Below are 18,728 nucleotides of genomic sequence, written 5' to 3' on the forward strand. Positions count from 1 at the left end.
TTTAATGATTAATTCGATACTGTTTTGTTCTTAAAAGTCCCTTTCAATGGACTATACGAATGCAATAAACTTTAGATCTTTACAATGTCATTAGCAGGTTACAAAGTTCATAAAGTTAAGAAGATAGCTTAAAATATTTTATTATACAGTTTGTAACGTTGATGTCAGAATTACAAGAACTGATCAGTTCTTCATAGAATTTTGTATTAACTGATAAATATATTTCAGAGTACGACTGCCGTGTACAGGAACCAGAAGTGCGGAAATCTTAGTGACAATGCAACTCAACATCTCTGCTCCCGATCGAGCTCATAAAGACGTAAAATTGCTCTTCAAAAGAAATAAAATCTGCTTAAAAGGTTAGTGTTATTAATTTATATATAATTTTATTTTTTGCACAAGGATTTATTTGGAACATAATATCCAACAAAATATGGACAAAAGGGAAATGGTAAGAAAAGAATGATAAAGAACAAACCTTTAAATAAGTTCTACTGATAAAGGTTTTTTCGTCTTCATGTTTAATATGAACCTTTCTATAAATAAGAATTTGTATGAATAATAATGAAAATCGCACAATTTATTTAATACGTACCTAAAAGTTAAGATTAGTTTCTTACTTAAGGTTTTCCTTAACTCATCGTTAGTTTCTAACAATAAACATTCAAAATATTTGCGAAACTTTGTTAAACTGAAAAGCAAGAGTACAAGTATCTGTTATGAAACATTTCTTTAATATAACTTTAATACTTGGGTGGAAAACTGGCTGCTACTTCAGGTAGAACTAGTTCTTTAGTTAATATTACTCACGCATAGAAAACTCAAAACTTTATCCCGAAGGCATTTCATATTTAAATAAGCCAGAAACCTGGCCAAGTTCCATCCCGACCCCTCAATAAATCACTTTCCAATAGGTATACTAAAATAGCATAAAGCAATAAAAAGACTAACTTCTCCGGCAAACACTTTGTCTGGCAATAATAATAACAATAAATTTCCCAAACCCGCCGACTAACATCGCTTCAATGAGGGTGTTTCTATCACTGAAACGCTTATTCTGAAAAGCTTACGACTAGCAAATCGTGTCATATCTGGATGAAATTATCCGATACCGCAATCGACTTGTTTTATTATTCGTGAGGTTGTATTTGAATAGAGATTACTATAGCAATTTTTATGTTATTTTCAGAATAAATATTTGTTACATATTCTTGATGAGGGAATGAAACAAACTAGTTAATAGTTTTAGTATCTTACTAATACATATTATAAAGGCGAATGTTTAGATGGATGGGTGGATGAATGAATGTTTGTTTGAAGGTATCTCCGGAACGGCTCAACGGATCATGATGAAATTTGGCACAGATGTAGAACATAGTCTGGAAAATCACATAGGCTTATACGTTTATAGGCTAGTTATTACGTTTTTTTTTAAATTCCGTACGGACGAAGTCGCGGTCGACAGCTAATATATTATAATGACTAGATTTAAAGATTATTTGCTCTAAACTACATTTGTAACTTTAAATGAGCTACATGCGTCTTATTTTTAATATTGAATACAAAAATGTAGCAATCCTATCAATAAGAATAGAGTGAAATTCAAAACAGTACACCACAGCTTACTTCAAAAAAGCAATCTTAAATCTGTACCGGAATGATCTTTTGTTCTTTTAAAATAAAGATTGCTGAATTTCAGAACTGAAAGTATACTGGCAATTTTATTCACTCCACAAATCACTCCCTCGCATTCTTTATTAGCATGTAGACGTTTCCGTAGACGCAACAGGATATTTTGCGAGGGATGAAGACGCATTAGGAGGGTCGGCCGCGGAGTACACGGTCCCCTGTTTAATGTGTTTACAAGGAAGTATCGATTGTTCTATTGTACTTTTATTTGACTTGGAAATTTGGCGCTCCCTTTTGTAAGCGTCAGGTTTATTGTGAGACTTATCAAGATTTTGTATCGAATGGTAACTCAAATCTTACTTATCTTTCATCTGAAAGAACATTTACAGTGACTTATTTATTGGTTTTATATTTCGCTGTTTCTATTTATAACATTTTCTGATTTAGTTGATTACTTAGTAATGTCGACACAAAATGTGTACATACACATATGCCCTAAGAACATATTAAGGATATATGAAAATACATAATTACATACATAACTCAATTCGTCTGACTACATCCCTAGAGTCTTTATATTTGTCCTTGATATTTACTCTAATGTTATATTATTATATAACTTTGTATGACATAATATTTCTTACAAAATTCACAAACATTAACTAAAAGTTATATTCATTCGAACGAATTTATTTCTCGACGTCAAAGTTAATTACTTTAGAAGAGTAAATTATATTTCAAAAGTTATTCACTTGAAACTTGTGAATGTTTTAAGCATTCAAAAATAAAGAAAACGTCTTTAATTTTAAATACACCTGAAGAATCGTTAAACTTAAATGAGAACGGGTTACATGACAATCAATAGGTCAAGTTAATTAGAAATTTAGACAGAATATTACATATGATTAAAAATAATAAAGAGCAAGGATCTCATAATGATATGTTGTTTGCAATGTTATAATTACCTCAAAGAAATTACTAGAATTTTTTTGGCCATTGATTGAAAAAGTTGTAAAAATCTATTAAGTGCCAGAGTAACTACAATTTCTTTTAATTTCAATGATTTCCAACTGAAGCATTTAGATTTATAAAATGAAACAATTAGACCTAATTATATTAGGAATGCAAAGGAGTAAACAAGGTAAAATATTTGTTTCACCAATCTGTCTTCTCAAATTTAATCATTGCAACTCGTAATGGTTTCCGCTTCAAGACACTTTAAAGCGGACTATAGGGGGTGGTATTTAATAAAACGTTGAATCCTGAGTGCGTACCTGGGTTTATTGCTGTTATACCGTTCTCGTTCCCTTCGTATTCGCAGATAAGTTTTTCTATTATCCCTAATATTTCATTTAGTGGGTTTCATCTAATATCATTACGTGTGGGGAGTCTTTGGATAAATTCTTTAAAAGCTGCATTGTTATTACGCGCGGTAGGAGACGTGATGAAATTTTCAAACGGGATCGTTTTGTGTTCATTCGTTCTTATTACGCCTGTCGCAGAATTATAGCGTGGGGAGTGATTTGAGGTTTCTTAAAGAGAAGCTACCGGTAAAGTCATTTTATTCGCATGAAGGCATTTCATAAAGAAGCCGGAGTAACTGAACCTTCAAATATTTAATAGAAATAAACATTTTATAAGTCGATTCCTTACTACTTTAAGTACTATGATTTCTACTGAGTTTATTATAAAATCCCATCGTGTGTCCTAAAGATATTGCTTACTTAATTTTTAATACTAGAAATTCAAACAGAATCAAAGAATTATTAGCCTTCCTATTAGTACCAAAATCAAGGTATCTTAAAACAATTACGCATTAGATTTAAAAATGAATAATTAACAGTATGTTATATTTCTAACTATAATTTATATCCAACAGAGCCCAATAACATTTGTACTTGCCAACAGGTTTGTCTACTGTAGTAACACACAACGAAACGGCTCGTTTAGCTGGCGACGCGACACGTAGTTCAGGCGGCGTGCTGTTCGCGGCAGGTGGGTGTGCAGCCGCGGCTCTTGCGCTGTTGGCGGGCGCTGCGGCAGCTGGCACGCTCTACCGACGCGGAAACAAGGCGAGGCATCACGATTCCATACAGTAAGTAAACTTAAACTAGAATAAAATGTTCTTATTGATACAATTCATGTTTTTATTTAGACGAATATGTAGGGGAAATATTCTCTGTCTGTCTTAAAGGTAGGCAGCAACACATCTGATGTCTATAGGCATCGATCACTTCGCTATTTTAACGAAGTCAGTTTGCCGCTTGCTCGTTTGCCATCTTATATCTATCTATATATCTATATATATAAAAGAAAGTCGTGTTAGTTACACTATTTATAACTCAAGAACGGCTGAATCGATTTGACTGAAAATTGGTGGGGAGGTAGCTTAGCACCAGGAAACGGACATAGGATAATTTTTACCCCGTTTTCTATTTTTTATTCCGCGCGGACGGAGTCGCGGGTAAAAGCTAGTATTATAAAACAATTGAGATATTGTGGAAATCTCTTGTAAATTAAGTAATTTATATTACGTTAACTTTACCAAACTTTCTCTTAGTAATGATGACTACGGAAAGATAAATTATACTCCTTTTATTTAATTTTAATAAAATATGTGTTCTTTTGTTTTTTTTTTTTTAATTTTATCATGTTTTATTTATTGAAATACTACTAGTAATTTTTTTTACTCTGGATATCAAAAACTTCGAATAGTATTGGATAATAATTATAAATAATATTAGATTGTGTACGTTCTAACGAATATTATTATTACATCTTACTTTTTACTAATATTATAAATGCCAATGTTTAGATAGATGGATTGATGGATGGATTTTTTTATTCCGCACGGAAGGAGTCGCGTGCATCAGCTAGTCCTCTATAAAACATAATTGTAGCTATACATTAATTATTTAATGCACTTTTAAATTTCTAAAGTAATTATGAATAATTGAATAGGGAATGATTTAGAAGGAGGAAAGAAAAATTACAGTAATTGCACTTTACGGGGCTGAAATAGAGCTGTCGACGATTTTAAAATTGTCCAAAAAGCATTAAATCAGTCGAGTTGTAATTCTTCTGTAAGTGATACAACAACGTGCCTCGATGAAAATAACAATTGAATACTACGATATTGCAGTAATATAATCTATCTTATCTATATATATAAAAGAAAGTCGTGTTAGTTACACTATTTATAACTCAAGAACGGCTGAATAGATTTGACTGAAACTTGGTGGGCAGGTAGCTTAGAACCAGGAATCGGACATAGGATAATTTTTACCCCGTTTTTTATTTTTTTTCCGCGCGGACGGAGTCGCGGGTAAAAGCTAGTAAGTAATATCACAATATCTTAGATGTATTTTCAAATTATATCAACATACCAGCCACACACAGAAACACACTTATGCATACACACACACTTACGCAGCTAAAACATCATAAACACGGGAAAGGAAAATAGAACTTTTTGATGGTTTATTCTAAATTATTGTTTATATTCATTAAATTTACTGTTTTCACTAAGAACAATGTTATTTTACATAAGGGAAAGTCCTTTGCTCATTATGTACAGTTTTCACTAGTTAAGTAGCCAAAGCAACATTGAATATTGTAAACTCAGTGAAGATTTTCATTTTTATTTTTCACTAGCTTTTACCCGCGACTCCGTCCGCGCGGAATAAAAAATAGAAAACGGGGTAAAAATTATCCTATGTCCTTTTCCTGGTTCTAAGCTACCTGCCCACCAATTTTCAGTCAAATCGATTCAGCCGTTCTTGAGTTATAAATAGTGTAACTAACACGACTTTCTTTTATATATAAAGATTTTCATATAAGACTAGTTGTGGCCCGCAACTTCGTACGCGCGGAATTAAAAAAACTTAATAAGTTGTCTATGTGTTCTTCCAGACTATGTTCTACATCTGTACCAAATTTCATCAAGATCCGTTGAGCCATTCCGGAGATATCTTAAAAAACATCCATCCATCCATCCATCTAAACATTCGCAATTATAATATTAGTAAGATTACCGAAAAAAATGTGTTTGCATAAAACTTCAAATTATGTGGAATGAAACTTTGGGTTTTACAACTTGCATATACTTTTGATTATGCTCAAATAACATTAACTCTGAGTTATGTCTGCTATAAATTTATGACAAGTAACGCGAATAGTGAATACTTTTCCTCGAAAAATTCACATAGATTTACGTAAGTTTATTTTATGTCGAAAATAAATTATGCGAAAGACTTTACGAGATAATTATAACCATCTATTTTAATCTTTTACTTTTGGATGGAAAGTAAATAGTCCATAGAAAGAAATAGTCACATGAAATTTTTATATTATAAGGTGGCAAACAACCTTTAAAGAACGGAGGAGGGGACGCACAGAAAGAGAATATTTCCCCTTCCCATCATTTCCTTATAAGAAAAGGGTGGGAAGGTGAAGAGGTTTAAACTTAGGCCTCCTGACCGCATACTCATCAGACGAAACGCGGAATTACTTCTACTTGACGCCTATCTTCTGTATAGAAAATAGAATGATAGTTATAAAGTTTAATAAAGGGGGGAAGTGGGCAAAGTGTGTCACTTGCATGTTACAAAGTATATTGGAAGCTACCCTTGTCTCTGGCGTGGTTGATGGATGACCGCAGGGGAGGGTTTATCGATAGATAATAAATAACCCGGTGCGGTTTAATTGTCCGCCGCCTCTGGTGTTTTACAATAAAATATTGATGCCTTTAATACATTTTTAATTGCTTCAATGTATATTTGTTATTCGTGTTTTCAAACATAAAATGTTTGCTTTGGTTTATTTAAAAAAAAAAAATACACATAATGTTTGAAACAAAACAATATACCTACGGGTATGTTTGAAACTTGTTACGTCTACTAATCCACTTAGAAATTTTACATATAATCTTACAAAATAAATTTCGATGTTTATTCGTGAAATTAACCTTCAAAAAACTACATTTTTAAAGGCTTTTATTTTATTCTTTTATATGAAAATATTGTTGTAGCACCTCATACACGACTGCAGCGTACGGAAGCCATCAGAATGTTCTACTGAGACTAGATACTCTGGGCCGACCGCCCAGCTCTACTGGTTCCTACGCTACAATAGCCAGCTTGCATAAATTTCCATTCGGTAAGTAATGTTTACCTTCATTATAGCGGTTCCTTATTACAAATTTCTTATACTAAATTACACTATGATATTGTTCAAGTAAGTACTAAACAACTCTCAACAGTTAATTGTATTCGTATACGCCATTAAATATAAAAAAGAAAACGACAAGACATATCAATATAAGAGACGTGCAAAACAAGTATTTTAATTTATCTTATAATCGTAGGTACCGAAGTTGAATGTCATAGTCAGACACTTTGTTTTAGAGTTACAAGTGCATAGGTATAAAGTGACAATAGACTCCCCTAATAAAGTCCTTGGTATAGTAAAGTCAATGTTACTTGAATAGCGATAACTATCTGTCTACCTTGCTTTTACAAAAGGGCGACAGCTCTTCTAATTCGTGAAGAGTTAAGCTTGTGCGTTGTTATTCCCTTTTCCCTTAATATAGTGCAAATACCATAGAGATTTAATAAACAAACCATAAAAAATCTGTACGTGTAGAGAATTAGACAATTAAATATCGAAATATAAAATAAGCAATAATTTCCAATTAGGAAAATGTTAATTTATCAAACTTATCTCCTTGAATTACACTCCTTTTGTATGATTTTTATGACAATACTAAAACATACCCATAACTGATGAACATAAATGATTTCGTGGATGAAACGTAAAAGGTGTTAAAATTACTTAATATATTCTGGGAAGTATTTTAACACCCTTTATGATACGGGTGCTTATTGATTTATTTATTATCAGGCAGTCGACGTTCACCATCGCCGTATGCTACAACACACATCGGAGAGCACGTGTACGCGAAGCCGGAGTCACGTGTGTCGTATTACGCTGCCTCAAACCTTACGCACATTTCTCAGGTACGATCATTGTGATTTGAAACTATGGTATGATTTTGTTTTAATTATATTTTAAGGTAGCGAACGAGAAACCATTTCTCCGTCCCATCCTTAATTATAAGAAAAGGGTGGGAAGGGAAATAGGAGTAAATTAGGCCTCAGGCACTCACACTTATCAGACAAAACGTGGAATTACTTTAATTCACGCCTGTCTTTGTGTGTTGGTGGTATTTCACTGGGCGAGCCGTCCAAATTGTGCAACAGAAAATATTGTTACATGTATTTACTACTGTTAAAAAGATCAAATTATAGAAAATTTATCATATCATATTCGGTCACAGTTTTGCTCAACATGTGTGCATTTGTTTTTCTCGATTTTTTTTTTGTTTTATAATTACTTGAATGTTTGTTTTTGGAACGAAGTTCCTTATCGCGAGTTGTGAAAGGGGGCTAGACGGAAAAAAATCTTACGAAAAGTTGTCACGACACTTTTTGCTATAGTAAGTATGTTAACGACGAATGAGCGCTACTTCACCATGGCAACGACGTGACAATATATAACGAAAATTCATAGAAATAAAATGTACTTCTTGTGAAGACTTAAGTTTTTTATTCATAGAATAAACATTGGTTCCTTCACTAATTAATTGAAAGGAACTTCGTTCCATCCGGGTGTCCCTTGACACCTCTCAAGTTTTTTATTATGAACATTTTAACATACCTATACTTCAATAGTTGTATTAAGTATATTTTATTTCAAGATACAAATCTTAGGACTTCAGGAACCATTCAGATGTCTTCTATCGTTCCAGACAACTAAATCTTGCGTTCATAGCCCATATCGGACAAATTAGTTGCCATTACGTGGTCATCCTTGATCCCCGTCGCTATTCCATGTGCAAGTATAGAATTCAATATGTATTTAAATTGTATATATGTAATAAATATAGTCTATACTACATACAATGATAGTTGTATGTATAGTTAATATCAATTGTTAAAATTATCTATGAACCCTGAAAAAATCTGTTACCAATAAAGGGTAAAATTGTTACCTTCTGAACTCATTCTTCGATCTTGTTTATGATAACTATATAAAATATTAACACGTCTAATTTATAATCATTTTAATCATACTAATATTATAAATGCAAATGTTTAGATGGATGGATGGATGTTTGTTTAAAGGTATCTCCAGAACGGTTGCATCTAATGAAATTTGGCATAGATTTAGAATATAGTCTGGAAGAACACATAGGCTTATTTAGGTATTTTTTAATTGCGCGTGGACGGAATCAGGGGCGACAGCTAGTAGGATATAATCAAAGTAACTTTCTTCAAAAAGGGGGGGCATCTTTATTTATTTAAGTTTCCTTGCTGGAGGTTGAATGCGCATGAAATGAGCCCTTTACCTCGTTAGAGATCCAATTTGAGCGGCCTGCAAGACCCCACCCCGTCTCACCCCTCAGGTGATATAGACGTAATGCAATTAGCGATCTGCTACGACACGCAGTAACAACGCACTGGATGAATCCTTGTTACGTGGATCGTTGTTTTATCTTAAAAATAATTAAAAATGAAATAAAAATGGAATAAAAATGGTTAAAATTACTGAACACTACTCTTAAGACATTTATCTAACGATATCGTAACACATTAGTGTAGACTCGAGCGAGGTCATAGTCGGAGTTAAAATGAAATCTTCATTTCAAAGGTCAAAGTTCAAATTTTATTTTAAGGAATGACGCCTTAAACCTTTGTGTCGGTAACTCTAATATGGATAAAAATCAGATGTCACTAAGGTTTCAGTGATAAATATGTTAACCCTATAGTTTAGCAGACTGCAGAATTGGTTCGCAAAACTAAACTAGACAGCTAAGCCTTACTAAATAAATTGAATTTTATTCAATTTACTTTAAGATAACAAAGAGATGGTTAATTTTATTATACTTGGCACGGTTCAGTATTTTTAATTGGTATTCTTCTTCAGTATATAAATTTACAGGATATCTGTCGCAAAGAAAATATGAATTAGTCTTATTTAGTGAGGGAGGCGCGCTAATGGAACCTAGTGAGGTGGTGTAGGAATCGTAACTAAGGGGGAAACATGAAGTGAAAGAGGGCGCTTGTTGACTACTAATAAACGAGCTACAAATGAATGATTTTATTCCTCAATGAATAGTTATTCGTCTGTTAATTTTAATGTTATTGTTGTTTTAATTTGATAATAAAATTTGTAATTTTATTGACATAAACAAAACACTACCCTTAGTTGTTTGATTTGTAAGAGAAAATTAAAAATTTTCCTTATTCTTTTAAAAAGGTCGAGTCGTTTATCTACAATACTTTTACTTGTCAAAAAGGATACATGTGATGGAATGAAAAAAAAATGTCTATCAGTACTTCTTAAGTCTATAAAAGTAAGCATATTTAATTTATATTAACCGACAAAATCAAAATTCTTCGATATTAAACAAGTAGCAGTTTTCAAAGGAAATCGTATTCTTAATTTATTTTGCAGCGTTGCAAAAGCTTCGATAACTTTGCTAGTTATTCCGTAAGCAAAGTTTGTGTTCCTTATTCAACGTCCAATATAAGTTAGAAACAAAATTTAGCTTCAGAACTCGATTAACGATATCGTTCTGCATCTCGCTACGATCGAATTGAATTAGATGCTCGCACCTGACTTTAGTAAAATTCAGCCAAGATAAACTCTACAGTGGTCTATACCATACTTGTTGTTATAAAATTTTGTAGGACCGTAATCATTCTTAAATGTAAAGATGTAATTATAAAGAATTTGATCCGTAATTTGTTAAATCATTGTATCTGTAAAGACAGATCATTTTATCTCACTCTGTTTTCTCATTTCAGTATTTCATCTAATAAGTCATTCGTGTGTTTCGACCCACAACCCATCCATACATTTTTGCTTCCAGCTATCCGTACCTTGGTAGCCATCAAAATTAATTCTCCTCACGTCTTTATGCATGTGCCCAACATTTCTCGTCACAAGTCCATTCTACGCTAACATTTTCCTTTTAAATGTACTGAAACAATTGTATGTTTTACACATATCCTAAAATCTCTGTGTATCTCTTATTTTGATTAGCAAACGGCGAAGGATCGCATAACGGATCCGTCGGAGCAACTGCGTTACCTGTCGGCGCCCCGCTCCAATATACGTCTCGAGATTTTAGTGCACGAAGGGACGTTCGGCAGAGTTTACAAAGGAGTCTACAAACGCGGTGACATTTATGAGGAAGTTATTGTCAAGACTGTTACAGGTATGTCACATTTTGTAAAATCTATTTAGATATTTCATTTTCTGTTTACTGCACATAAGAAAGAATGTTGTTACAATGAAATGTTCGTATATTTATTCCGTAAAATAAATCACTTTTTGAAGCGTAATTAAATGGTATGTTCATTTCATTACTTGCATGCATATCCTTTTATTTCGTAGTATTGTAAAGAAGTAAATGTAATATTATTTAATTATTTGTCTCATAAAATACATTTTTAAATCGGCACTGAAACGGAGCACGAATAAATGATTTACAAATGTCAATTTTTAAGGTAGGAAGAAATTAATACCCGTATAATTCCACCCTGTGGTGGTTTGACTTAGGTTACCAGAGAACATTGTTCTGTTTCAAGTTTTTAAAACAACTTAACTGTTTGTATTATTTTGTTTGAAGTTTTCAACAATTACTGATGTAAACCAAAACACTATGGCCTTATTTTTTTCTTGTTACCTAGAAGTTGCATCAACGATGCAAGCGGCACTGTTCGTGGCGGAAGGCCTGCGACTCTGTGGTCTAGTTCATGCCAACGTGCTTGCACCGATGGCCGCGTGCGCTGAAGAGGCTCGCAAACCACTTCTTGTCTATTGCTGTGTTTCTCATTCTACTAATCTTAAAAGGTGAATATACGTAATATAATATATAATATTCAAAACATTATTTACTTTACAAAAAATTTACAGGATTTTAAATGTTTTAAGGTTATAAAAACGACTTACAAAACAAACTTGATTTTTTAAATTTTACGTTTACAAATTACTAATTGTTGCTATACAAAGAACTATTACGTAATCAACAATGTCTTAGGTTTCTGACGTCATGTCGGTTGGGCCAGCAGTCGACGCCGGCAACGCGCGAGCTAGTAGAGCTGGGCGCGCAGGCGGCATGTGGTCTGGCCTATCTGCACGTGCAGCGGGTCATTCACGCCGACATAGCTGCCAGGAATTGCATGTATGATAACTCCCAATCACTCAAAGATGAATTACTTTTTACTATCTGACAAACGAGCAAGCGGCCACCAGCATTTGCCAAAATAGCGACCGCTGCCTTTCCTGTTAGAAAAGAATATTTCCCCTTCCTGTGCGTCTCCTCCTCCAACAAATATTATCCCATCCTTCCCTTATAATAAATAGGTGGGAAGGGAAAGAGCACTAAAATATGACTTCCAGTCTGTCTTTTGTGTGGTTGTTGTATTACTCCGGTCAAGGAACAGATGTTGGTTACTGGCGTCTACCACTGTTACTTTTTATTTAAAAAAAAGCCAGGAGTTTAAAAAACGTAAGAAAGTATTATTTTTTTAACTTCTGGCTTTTTTGGCTCCTATTTTTCTTGTATTCTTTGTCAATAAGTAATTAAAACGTTTATGTTATTTTGTTTAGACTGGACGAGAAGTTGAGACTGAAGGTGACTGACAATGGTTTGTCAAGAGACCTTTTCCCCGACGACTATCACTGTCTCGGTGACAACGAGAACAGACCCGTCAAGTGGATGGCGCCGGAGTCACTGCTTCATAACCAGTATACCACAGCTTCAGATGTGGTCAGTTGCCAATCCCATAATACACCACATTTTTTCTTTTGCCTCATAAAAAAAATGTTAAAACGCACATTTTAAGTTTTTCAGCTTAAGTTTACAGTACTGTTGACCTTTATCAGTCTTTTGACTTCATGTTCGTGAACTCTCTGTTATTGTCCTTCTCCCAGTGGTCACTAGGCATAACCCTATGGGAGCTAGCAACGCTTGGCGCGGCGCCGCTCGCCGAGCTGGACGCAGCAGATGTGGGCGCCTTCCTCAGCGGTGGCTACAGACCCTCGCAGCCACATAACTGTCCTGATGAGTTGTGAGTATGATGTCTATACAATTATTTTACGCTGAAACCTATTCAGCGTGAAATAATTGCGATGATTGAAATGATACTATAAATTGTCTTGTTACAAATGTTTTAATATTTTAACATTATAATCAGGTACGGCCTCATGTCGTGGTGTTGGACGACACTACCTTCAGGTCGGCCCACTGCTCCCCAACTCCTCGCCGCCCTCCACGATTTTAGACAAGCTCTCAGCACTTATATCTAATGAATTGTTTTTCTTAACAACCTCTCTAAAGCTCTTTTCTATTTTAACAAAACTTTGTAAATTCTTTTCTTATATTAAAACGAAATGAAATTTAACTTCGACTTAGGTATTCGATATTGGAAATTAACTCTTAAATCAAAGTAACTTCTCAGAATATTACATTATCTTTATCTATAGCTGCTTCCACTTCATTTTCTTCTAATACCAAAGTGCCTGCGAAGATAACACGATTAAATGGGTATAAATTTTAAACAACAAAAGTATCGATAACAAACTTTGAATCCGATCTTTTAATTCAACTATTTAAAACAAAATTAATAGAAACTTATCCGTTAAAAAATATTATTCAGTAAAAAACAATCTTTTGTATGTAAATGGTTGATAAGTACATATTAAGTTGGGTACTGACCAACATTACGCGTTATAATGTAACATGTTACACCGAAAGCATTCATGCTGTTAGTACGTAGCGTTACGGCGAAACCTACGAGCAACATACCCCTTGATCAGAATGTTACATTACACCTCGTAGCATCGGTTAGAACCCAGCTAAAATAAAAATCACAATTACTATATAATTAGTGATTACATGAAAATTCATTAAAATAAATAAGCTACATGTCGGTACATAAATTGTATATTTTTAACTTATTTATTAATGTGTGATATTGTAATTTATAAGTGTGGTGATTTATAATTTTATTACATTTATACTGTAACTTATAACTAACACGTATAAAATGGGTGGGAACATAGGGTTTGCACTAAAGAAGGGAATTCATAGAATTCGTATATTTAAATGAATGTAAGTAAGTTGTCTGATCGCCATGTAAATTATTTATCATTAAATTGTATTTATTTTTCATATAACGATAAGACAAACATATTTATTTTATCAACTGTAGTTTTCTGAAATGAAACGTTTTCGAACTTTACAATGCGTGTTGAAACGAAAAAAAAAGTAAGGTCAATGGCATTTTCAAGACAAGGGAAAGTATACTTTATTTAAATGAACAAATGTAAATAAATTGGATGTGAATGAAAACGTGTAATTTAAAATCAATGTAATTTTATTGAGTCGATGTAATTGAATTAAATTTTGGAAATGATAAATGTAATTAGTTTTAACGTATTTAATATTATAAGATAAAGTATGTACGTTTAGAATAGAGTTCCTGAGGACATAAAAGTCCGTCCAGGCCAGAAAAGGATCAACACCAAAACAGTAGTTAGTTGTGGGGTAAGAACTGAAGTGACTTTGAAAATCTTTGAATTGGTTCATATTAAAAGTTCGAGCGATCTCGCGTAAAAACACCAACTGTCATAAGTGTCTACTCTTTCGAGCCTTCCTCATCTTAGCGCTGAATAGCAAATAAGCAAATAACACTGAGAATTTTTAGCAGAATAGTTTTAAAATTAACAGTATTGGCTCGGGTTTGACGTCTTTTGTAAATAAGTTTCAGATCCAAGCTACTTTGTAGTAAAGTGTCGCGCAGCTAAATCATCTTCACTTGGTCCCTCGTTAAGTCGGCACCAAGATATTTGATTACAAAAAGATCGCTTTTATGAGACATCAAAGATTTATCAAACTCAAACTTCAGCAATTCCACGAATAAAATGTGTCTATTATAATCACAAATTATTCATAGAAATAATAGCATAAACATAATTTAAATAATTTATAGTCTTAGTAAAATATTTTGTACATATAAAGATTAAATAGGACTTTACAATTTTAATCTAATAACGCTGTGGATTATATGATTACAGATTCATCGGTCTATGTTAACTTAATTTTTCTATCTTAAATGAACATTTATGTCTATGCAACACTAGGTTTAACGAAATTAATAATAAAATTTCAACAAATGAGAAATAAACTATTCAAACTTTCGTGAGACATTATCATTAACTAAAATAGGAAACGGCTAAACCACTAAGGTACATTTATCCGGTACATTTATTTTAGTAAATGAGAAATAATTTAAGTGATTTACGCAACAAAAGATAATGTTCAAGTTCAAATATAAAATTTTATTGATATTAACAATTGACAGTAGATAACGTAATTTTTGCACTTATACATATATTCCACTGAAGCTAAAAGCTACATTATGTATTTGGCCTCCGGAGGCCTAATTTTATTCTTCTTTCCCTTCCCACCCTTTTCTTATAAGGAAATGATGAGAAGGGGAAGTGGATTTAATGGAGGAAGAGATGCATAGGAAGGGGAAATATTCTCTTTTTATGCGTCTCCTCCACCGACGATTAAAAGTAGGCAACGTAACTGCAATTTCGGATATCTATGGGCAACGGTCGCTTCACCATTCCGGCCAATTTACTTGCTTGTTTGCCACTTTGTAATATAAAAAAATTGTATGATTGCTCACACTCGACACAAAGTTTAATTATGAGTAATAATAAACACACTACGTTTACAAATTGACTTATTATGACTAACTACATACAGATATGTCATTATTTCCTATGATTAAATAAAAGTATGTCGATTAAACAACATTTAGCAATTAAATTGAATGTATTAATGTTTAATGTAAGTGTCCAATTGAATGTTGTTTTATGTAGTCGATTTAAATAAATGTGCTATGTAATACAATATTATAAATGTTTAATGTAACAAAAGTTTGATCTGGTAACTAAATACTCTGTAACGCTTCACATAAGCCTCTCTAGATAATATTGAGGGTGCTACATTAATATTTTTTAAAGTTAACGAAGAAAAAAATTATAAATGCTTTGCATAAACACTTTAATTAATAAATAAAGAATGGGATTAAAAATGATTACAATAAGTTACATATAACTATGTTTCTTTATGCCAGTTAAGTTATTTAAAAGTTAAGTCATATTCTGTTTTTATTTTTTTTTAAATTGTCTTGCCTAATGTAATTGCAAAATAAAAAGAATAATTTTTTTCTTTCGCTGTCTTTTCAAAAATAATATACGACCAATATTTCTGGTCCAATTTGGAAAGTAAAGTAGGCTTTGAAATTTAATGAAACGCATGTAAATGCCGTTTACATGATTGTATTTAAAAGGCGTTATGGATGAAACAGGGTGGTTACCTAATAGGCATTATAATGCATGTAGCGTTCTTACTACTAATTTATTTGATTTGCAATTAATTTAGCGTTAGCTTGTAAGTTTTTTAATAATAATAATAAACAATCAAAGTACCTCTTACAGTTAATGATAATATTAATCATGTAATTCGCCGTACCAAATAAACCTTGCACCACACAGACGTCGATCGATAATGTGCCCAAAGCGAGATTGAAGCGGTTTTTTGTGTAATATTATTTATACATTTATGTAAAGAAATAGATAGGTTCATGTAAGTAGATACTAAAAAAGATACGCATAGATAGGTCCTAATAAAATACCAACAATTAAACCAATATATTCATAACATGGGGAGTTTTCTTTGTCGCCGCTACGTACGTCTTGAAATCGGCGTTTGTGTGGAGAAGGTTTAATGGATAACTTTGTGCAATACATAGGTCGCTAGTCTGCTTGCAAATGGAACGTTTTTATTTTTTTAAATACATTTGTAAAATAACTATCTGTTAACCATGTAAACAAAGAAACGTTTTTTATTTATTTACAGTAAGGAATTTAGTTAATTTGTACCCAATATCTACCTGATTCTTTTGTACATTTGTTTGATTGTTTTTTTTTTTATTTAATGTTTTTCTCATACACTTAAATAAGGATTCGAAAGTAAGATGTGTCATCTTTGTAAGCACATTTGATCAAATATTTGTCCAAACATTGGTAATAAGATAGAAGGATGATGGATCTGAATGGATGTTACTAGAAATGTGTCATATTGTAATGACTTTGTGTGCCAGATGTATGTGATTGTATGTTATATGTTATTGATGTCTTTAAATATTAATAAATACGTATTTGTTTAAATAGTGTAAGTGTATGTTTGTATTATGTATCCAAATATGGCTTCAGTGACGATTATAAAGAACGAAATAAAATGTTATTTTACAGTACACAAAAATCTTTCTCTTATTTAATACCTTTATTAGATACAATTTAACAAACCAGTACAATAATTATAACATTATAAATAACGACCACACAAAAGACAGAAGTGATGAGGAAGTATTTTCACGTTTTAAATGATGAGTGTGTGTGTTGATATACAAAATAATCAAAACTTTGGATAACAAAGTTATTTTAGTACCAAAATGTATTTGAGACTTGAAATATAACAGGTTCATGTTATCTACGTTCTTAAATACTTTCTTCATAGTTTAATATTAAAATTACTACTTTAATTTATAAATGCATTAATTTATCAATAAAACCTCTACATTTTTATAAAAAAAATTGAACATTTTTCTAAGTATATAATACATATCAAGATAAAAAAGATACATAGTATAGCATAGCTTAAGTCGCGACGGGGTGCTAAATAAAATTGTACTTAACTCGTTTCCCGACGCTACACGCTGGACTGTCGTCGACTTAATAGCATTGGCGCCTCCGCGCTAATTTAACTGTATAGAAATGTACGCCTTAGTCTACTTATGACGTAAGCAGCAGCTTTTGGCGCACAAGTCGTATCTAATATATACGTACAGCTAACGTAAGATTCTTTTAAGAATAAGCTTAATGTTTTTATTTAACTATACGTAGTCGTTATATAACTTTAATGTAGTATGCGAGTAGGTAATACTATTTTCTGTACCACAATTTATTTACGTAACAAAGAAGTATCAATCTTAGTTTACGAGTCGTTCGTGAAGTAGAATTAGCAACAGGTTAGATCTATTATGTACAAAATCAACGTTCTCATTTACTAGAAAATAAATCCGGTAGATTTTGTTATCTTACTAATATTTTAAATGCGAATAATTTTATGGATGAATCGATGGATGTTTGTTAGAAGGTAACTCCGAAATGGCTCAAGGATAAAATATCTTGATGAAATTTGGCACAGATGTAGAACATAGTCTGAAATTCCTCGCGAACGGAGTTGCGGGTGACAGCTAGTATAATTTAAAGATGTGTTCTTTTATAAGCCTATAAAATACTATAAAATAGGATAATTATGTTTATTTTTTGTAATTTCTCCTTGATTCATTACAATCCTTTCACCCCTAAGAAATCCCCGATACAGCCTAGCTTGTAATTAAAGCCGTTATGAAAATTTTTCATTAAAACCTGAACAAACGAAGTTCGTTAACCCGCGGCAATTCGCTAAGCCCGAAAGCCATTTTCTTCGCTTTTGTGAAACTTTAAAAAATTTCCAATAGGTATTTCCGTAGCTAGAAAAATTGCAATTTCTCTCTGTATATAAATAGCCCGCGGGAGGCGGCGCGACAAAGTGGCAATATTCTATCTCGACGGGGCTTCTCAAACAAGGGTACACGAGAGAGACATCAATATGCAATTCGAGTGTTGTAAAAAGGGGACAGTAAGGAGATATTAATTGGAGCGAATTGACGGAAGTTCACGCGGAGCCGTGTTTTTGACAAATTTCGCTTTGATACAGCGATTACTCTCACCTCAACGCTTCGAGGGTCGACTCTTAAATGAGCCGACATAAATAATGTCTCAGACCATCTCAGAAAAAAATCTAGATGTTTATTCACCAGATTGAACGACGCATTCACTGAGCCGTGCAAGAAGTTTGTTATTTCTTTTTAACAAGAGCAACAAGCAATCGAGTTCATGTTGTG

At 32.7% G+C, this 18,728-nt stretch overlaps 1 protein-coding gene across 1 annotated transcript in view; it reads left to right on the top strand.

Moving 5' to 3' along the window:
* Positions 1-13,033, top strand: part of LOC106716905 (tyrosine-protein kinase Dnt) — a 29,240-nt gene extending 16,207 nt beyond the window's left edge. Inside the window, exons 4-13 of the mRNA XM_014510557.2 lie at positions 229-359; positions 3,538-3,724; positions 6,659-6,786; positions 7,531-7,646; positions 10,738-10,912; positions 11,388-11,550; positions 11,738-11,881; positions 12,310-12,469; positions 12,634-12,770; positions 12,897-13,033. Of these exons, the coding sequence (XP_014366043.2) occupies positions 229-359; positions 3,538-3,724; positions 6,659-6,786; positions 7,531-7,646; positions 10,738-10,912; positions 11,388-11,550; positions 11,738-11,881; positions 12,310-12,469; positions 12,634-12,770; positions 12,897-13,008 (1,453 nt within the window). The 3' untranslated portion in view covers positions 13,009-13,033. The remainder of the gene's footprint in view (positions 1-228; positions 360-3,537; positions 3,725-6,658; positions 6,787-7,530; positions 7,647-10,737; positions 10,913-11,387; positions 11,551-11,737; positions 11,882-12,309; positions 12,470-12,633; positions 12,771-12,896) is intronic.
* Positions 13,034-18,728: the final 5,695 nt, after the last annotated feature.

The sequence above is a fragment of the Papilio machaon genome, chromosome 2 (assembly GCF_912999745.1).
Source record: "Papilio machaon chromosome 2, ilPapMach1.1, whole genome shotgun sequence".
Taxonomy (NCBI): domain Eukaryota; kingdom Metazoa; phylum Arthropoda; class Insecta; order Lepidoptera; family Papilionidae; genus Papilio; species Papilio machaon.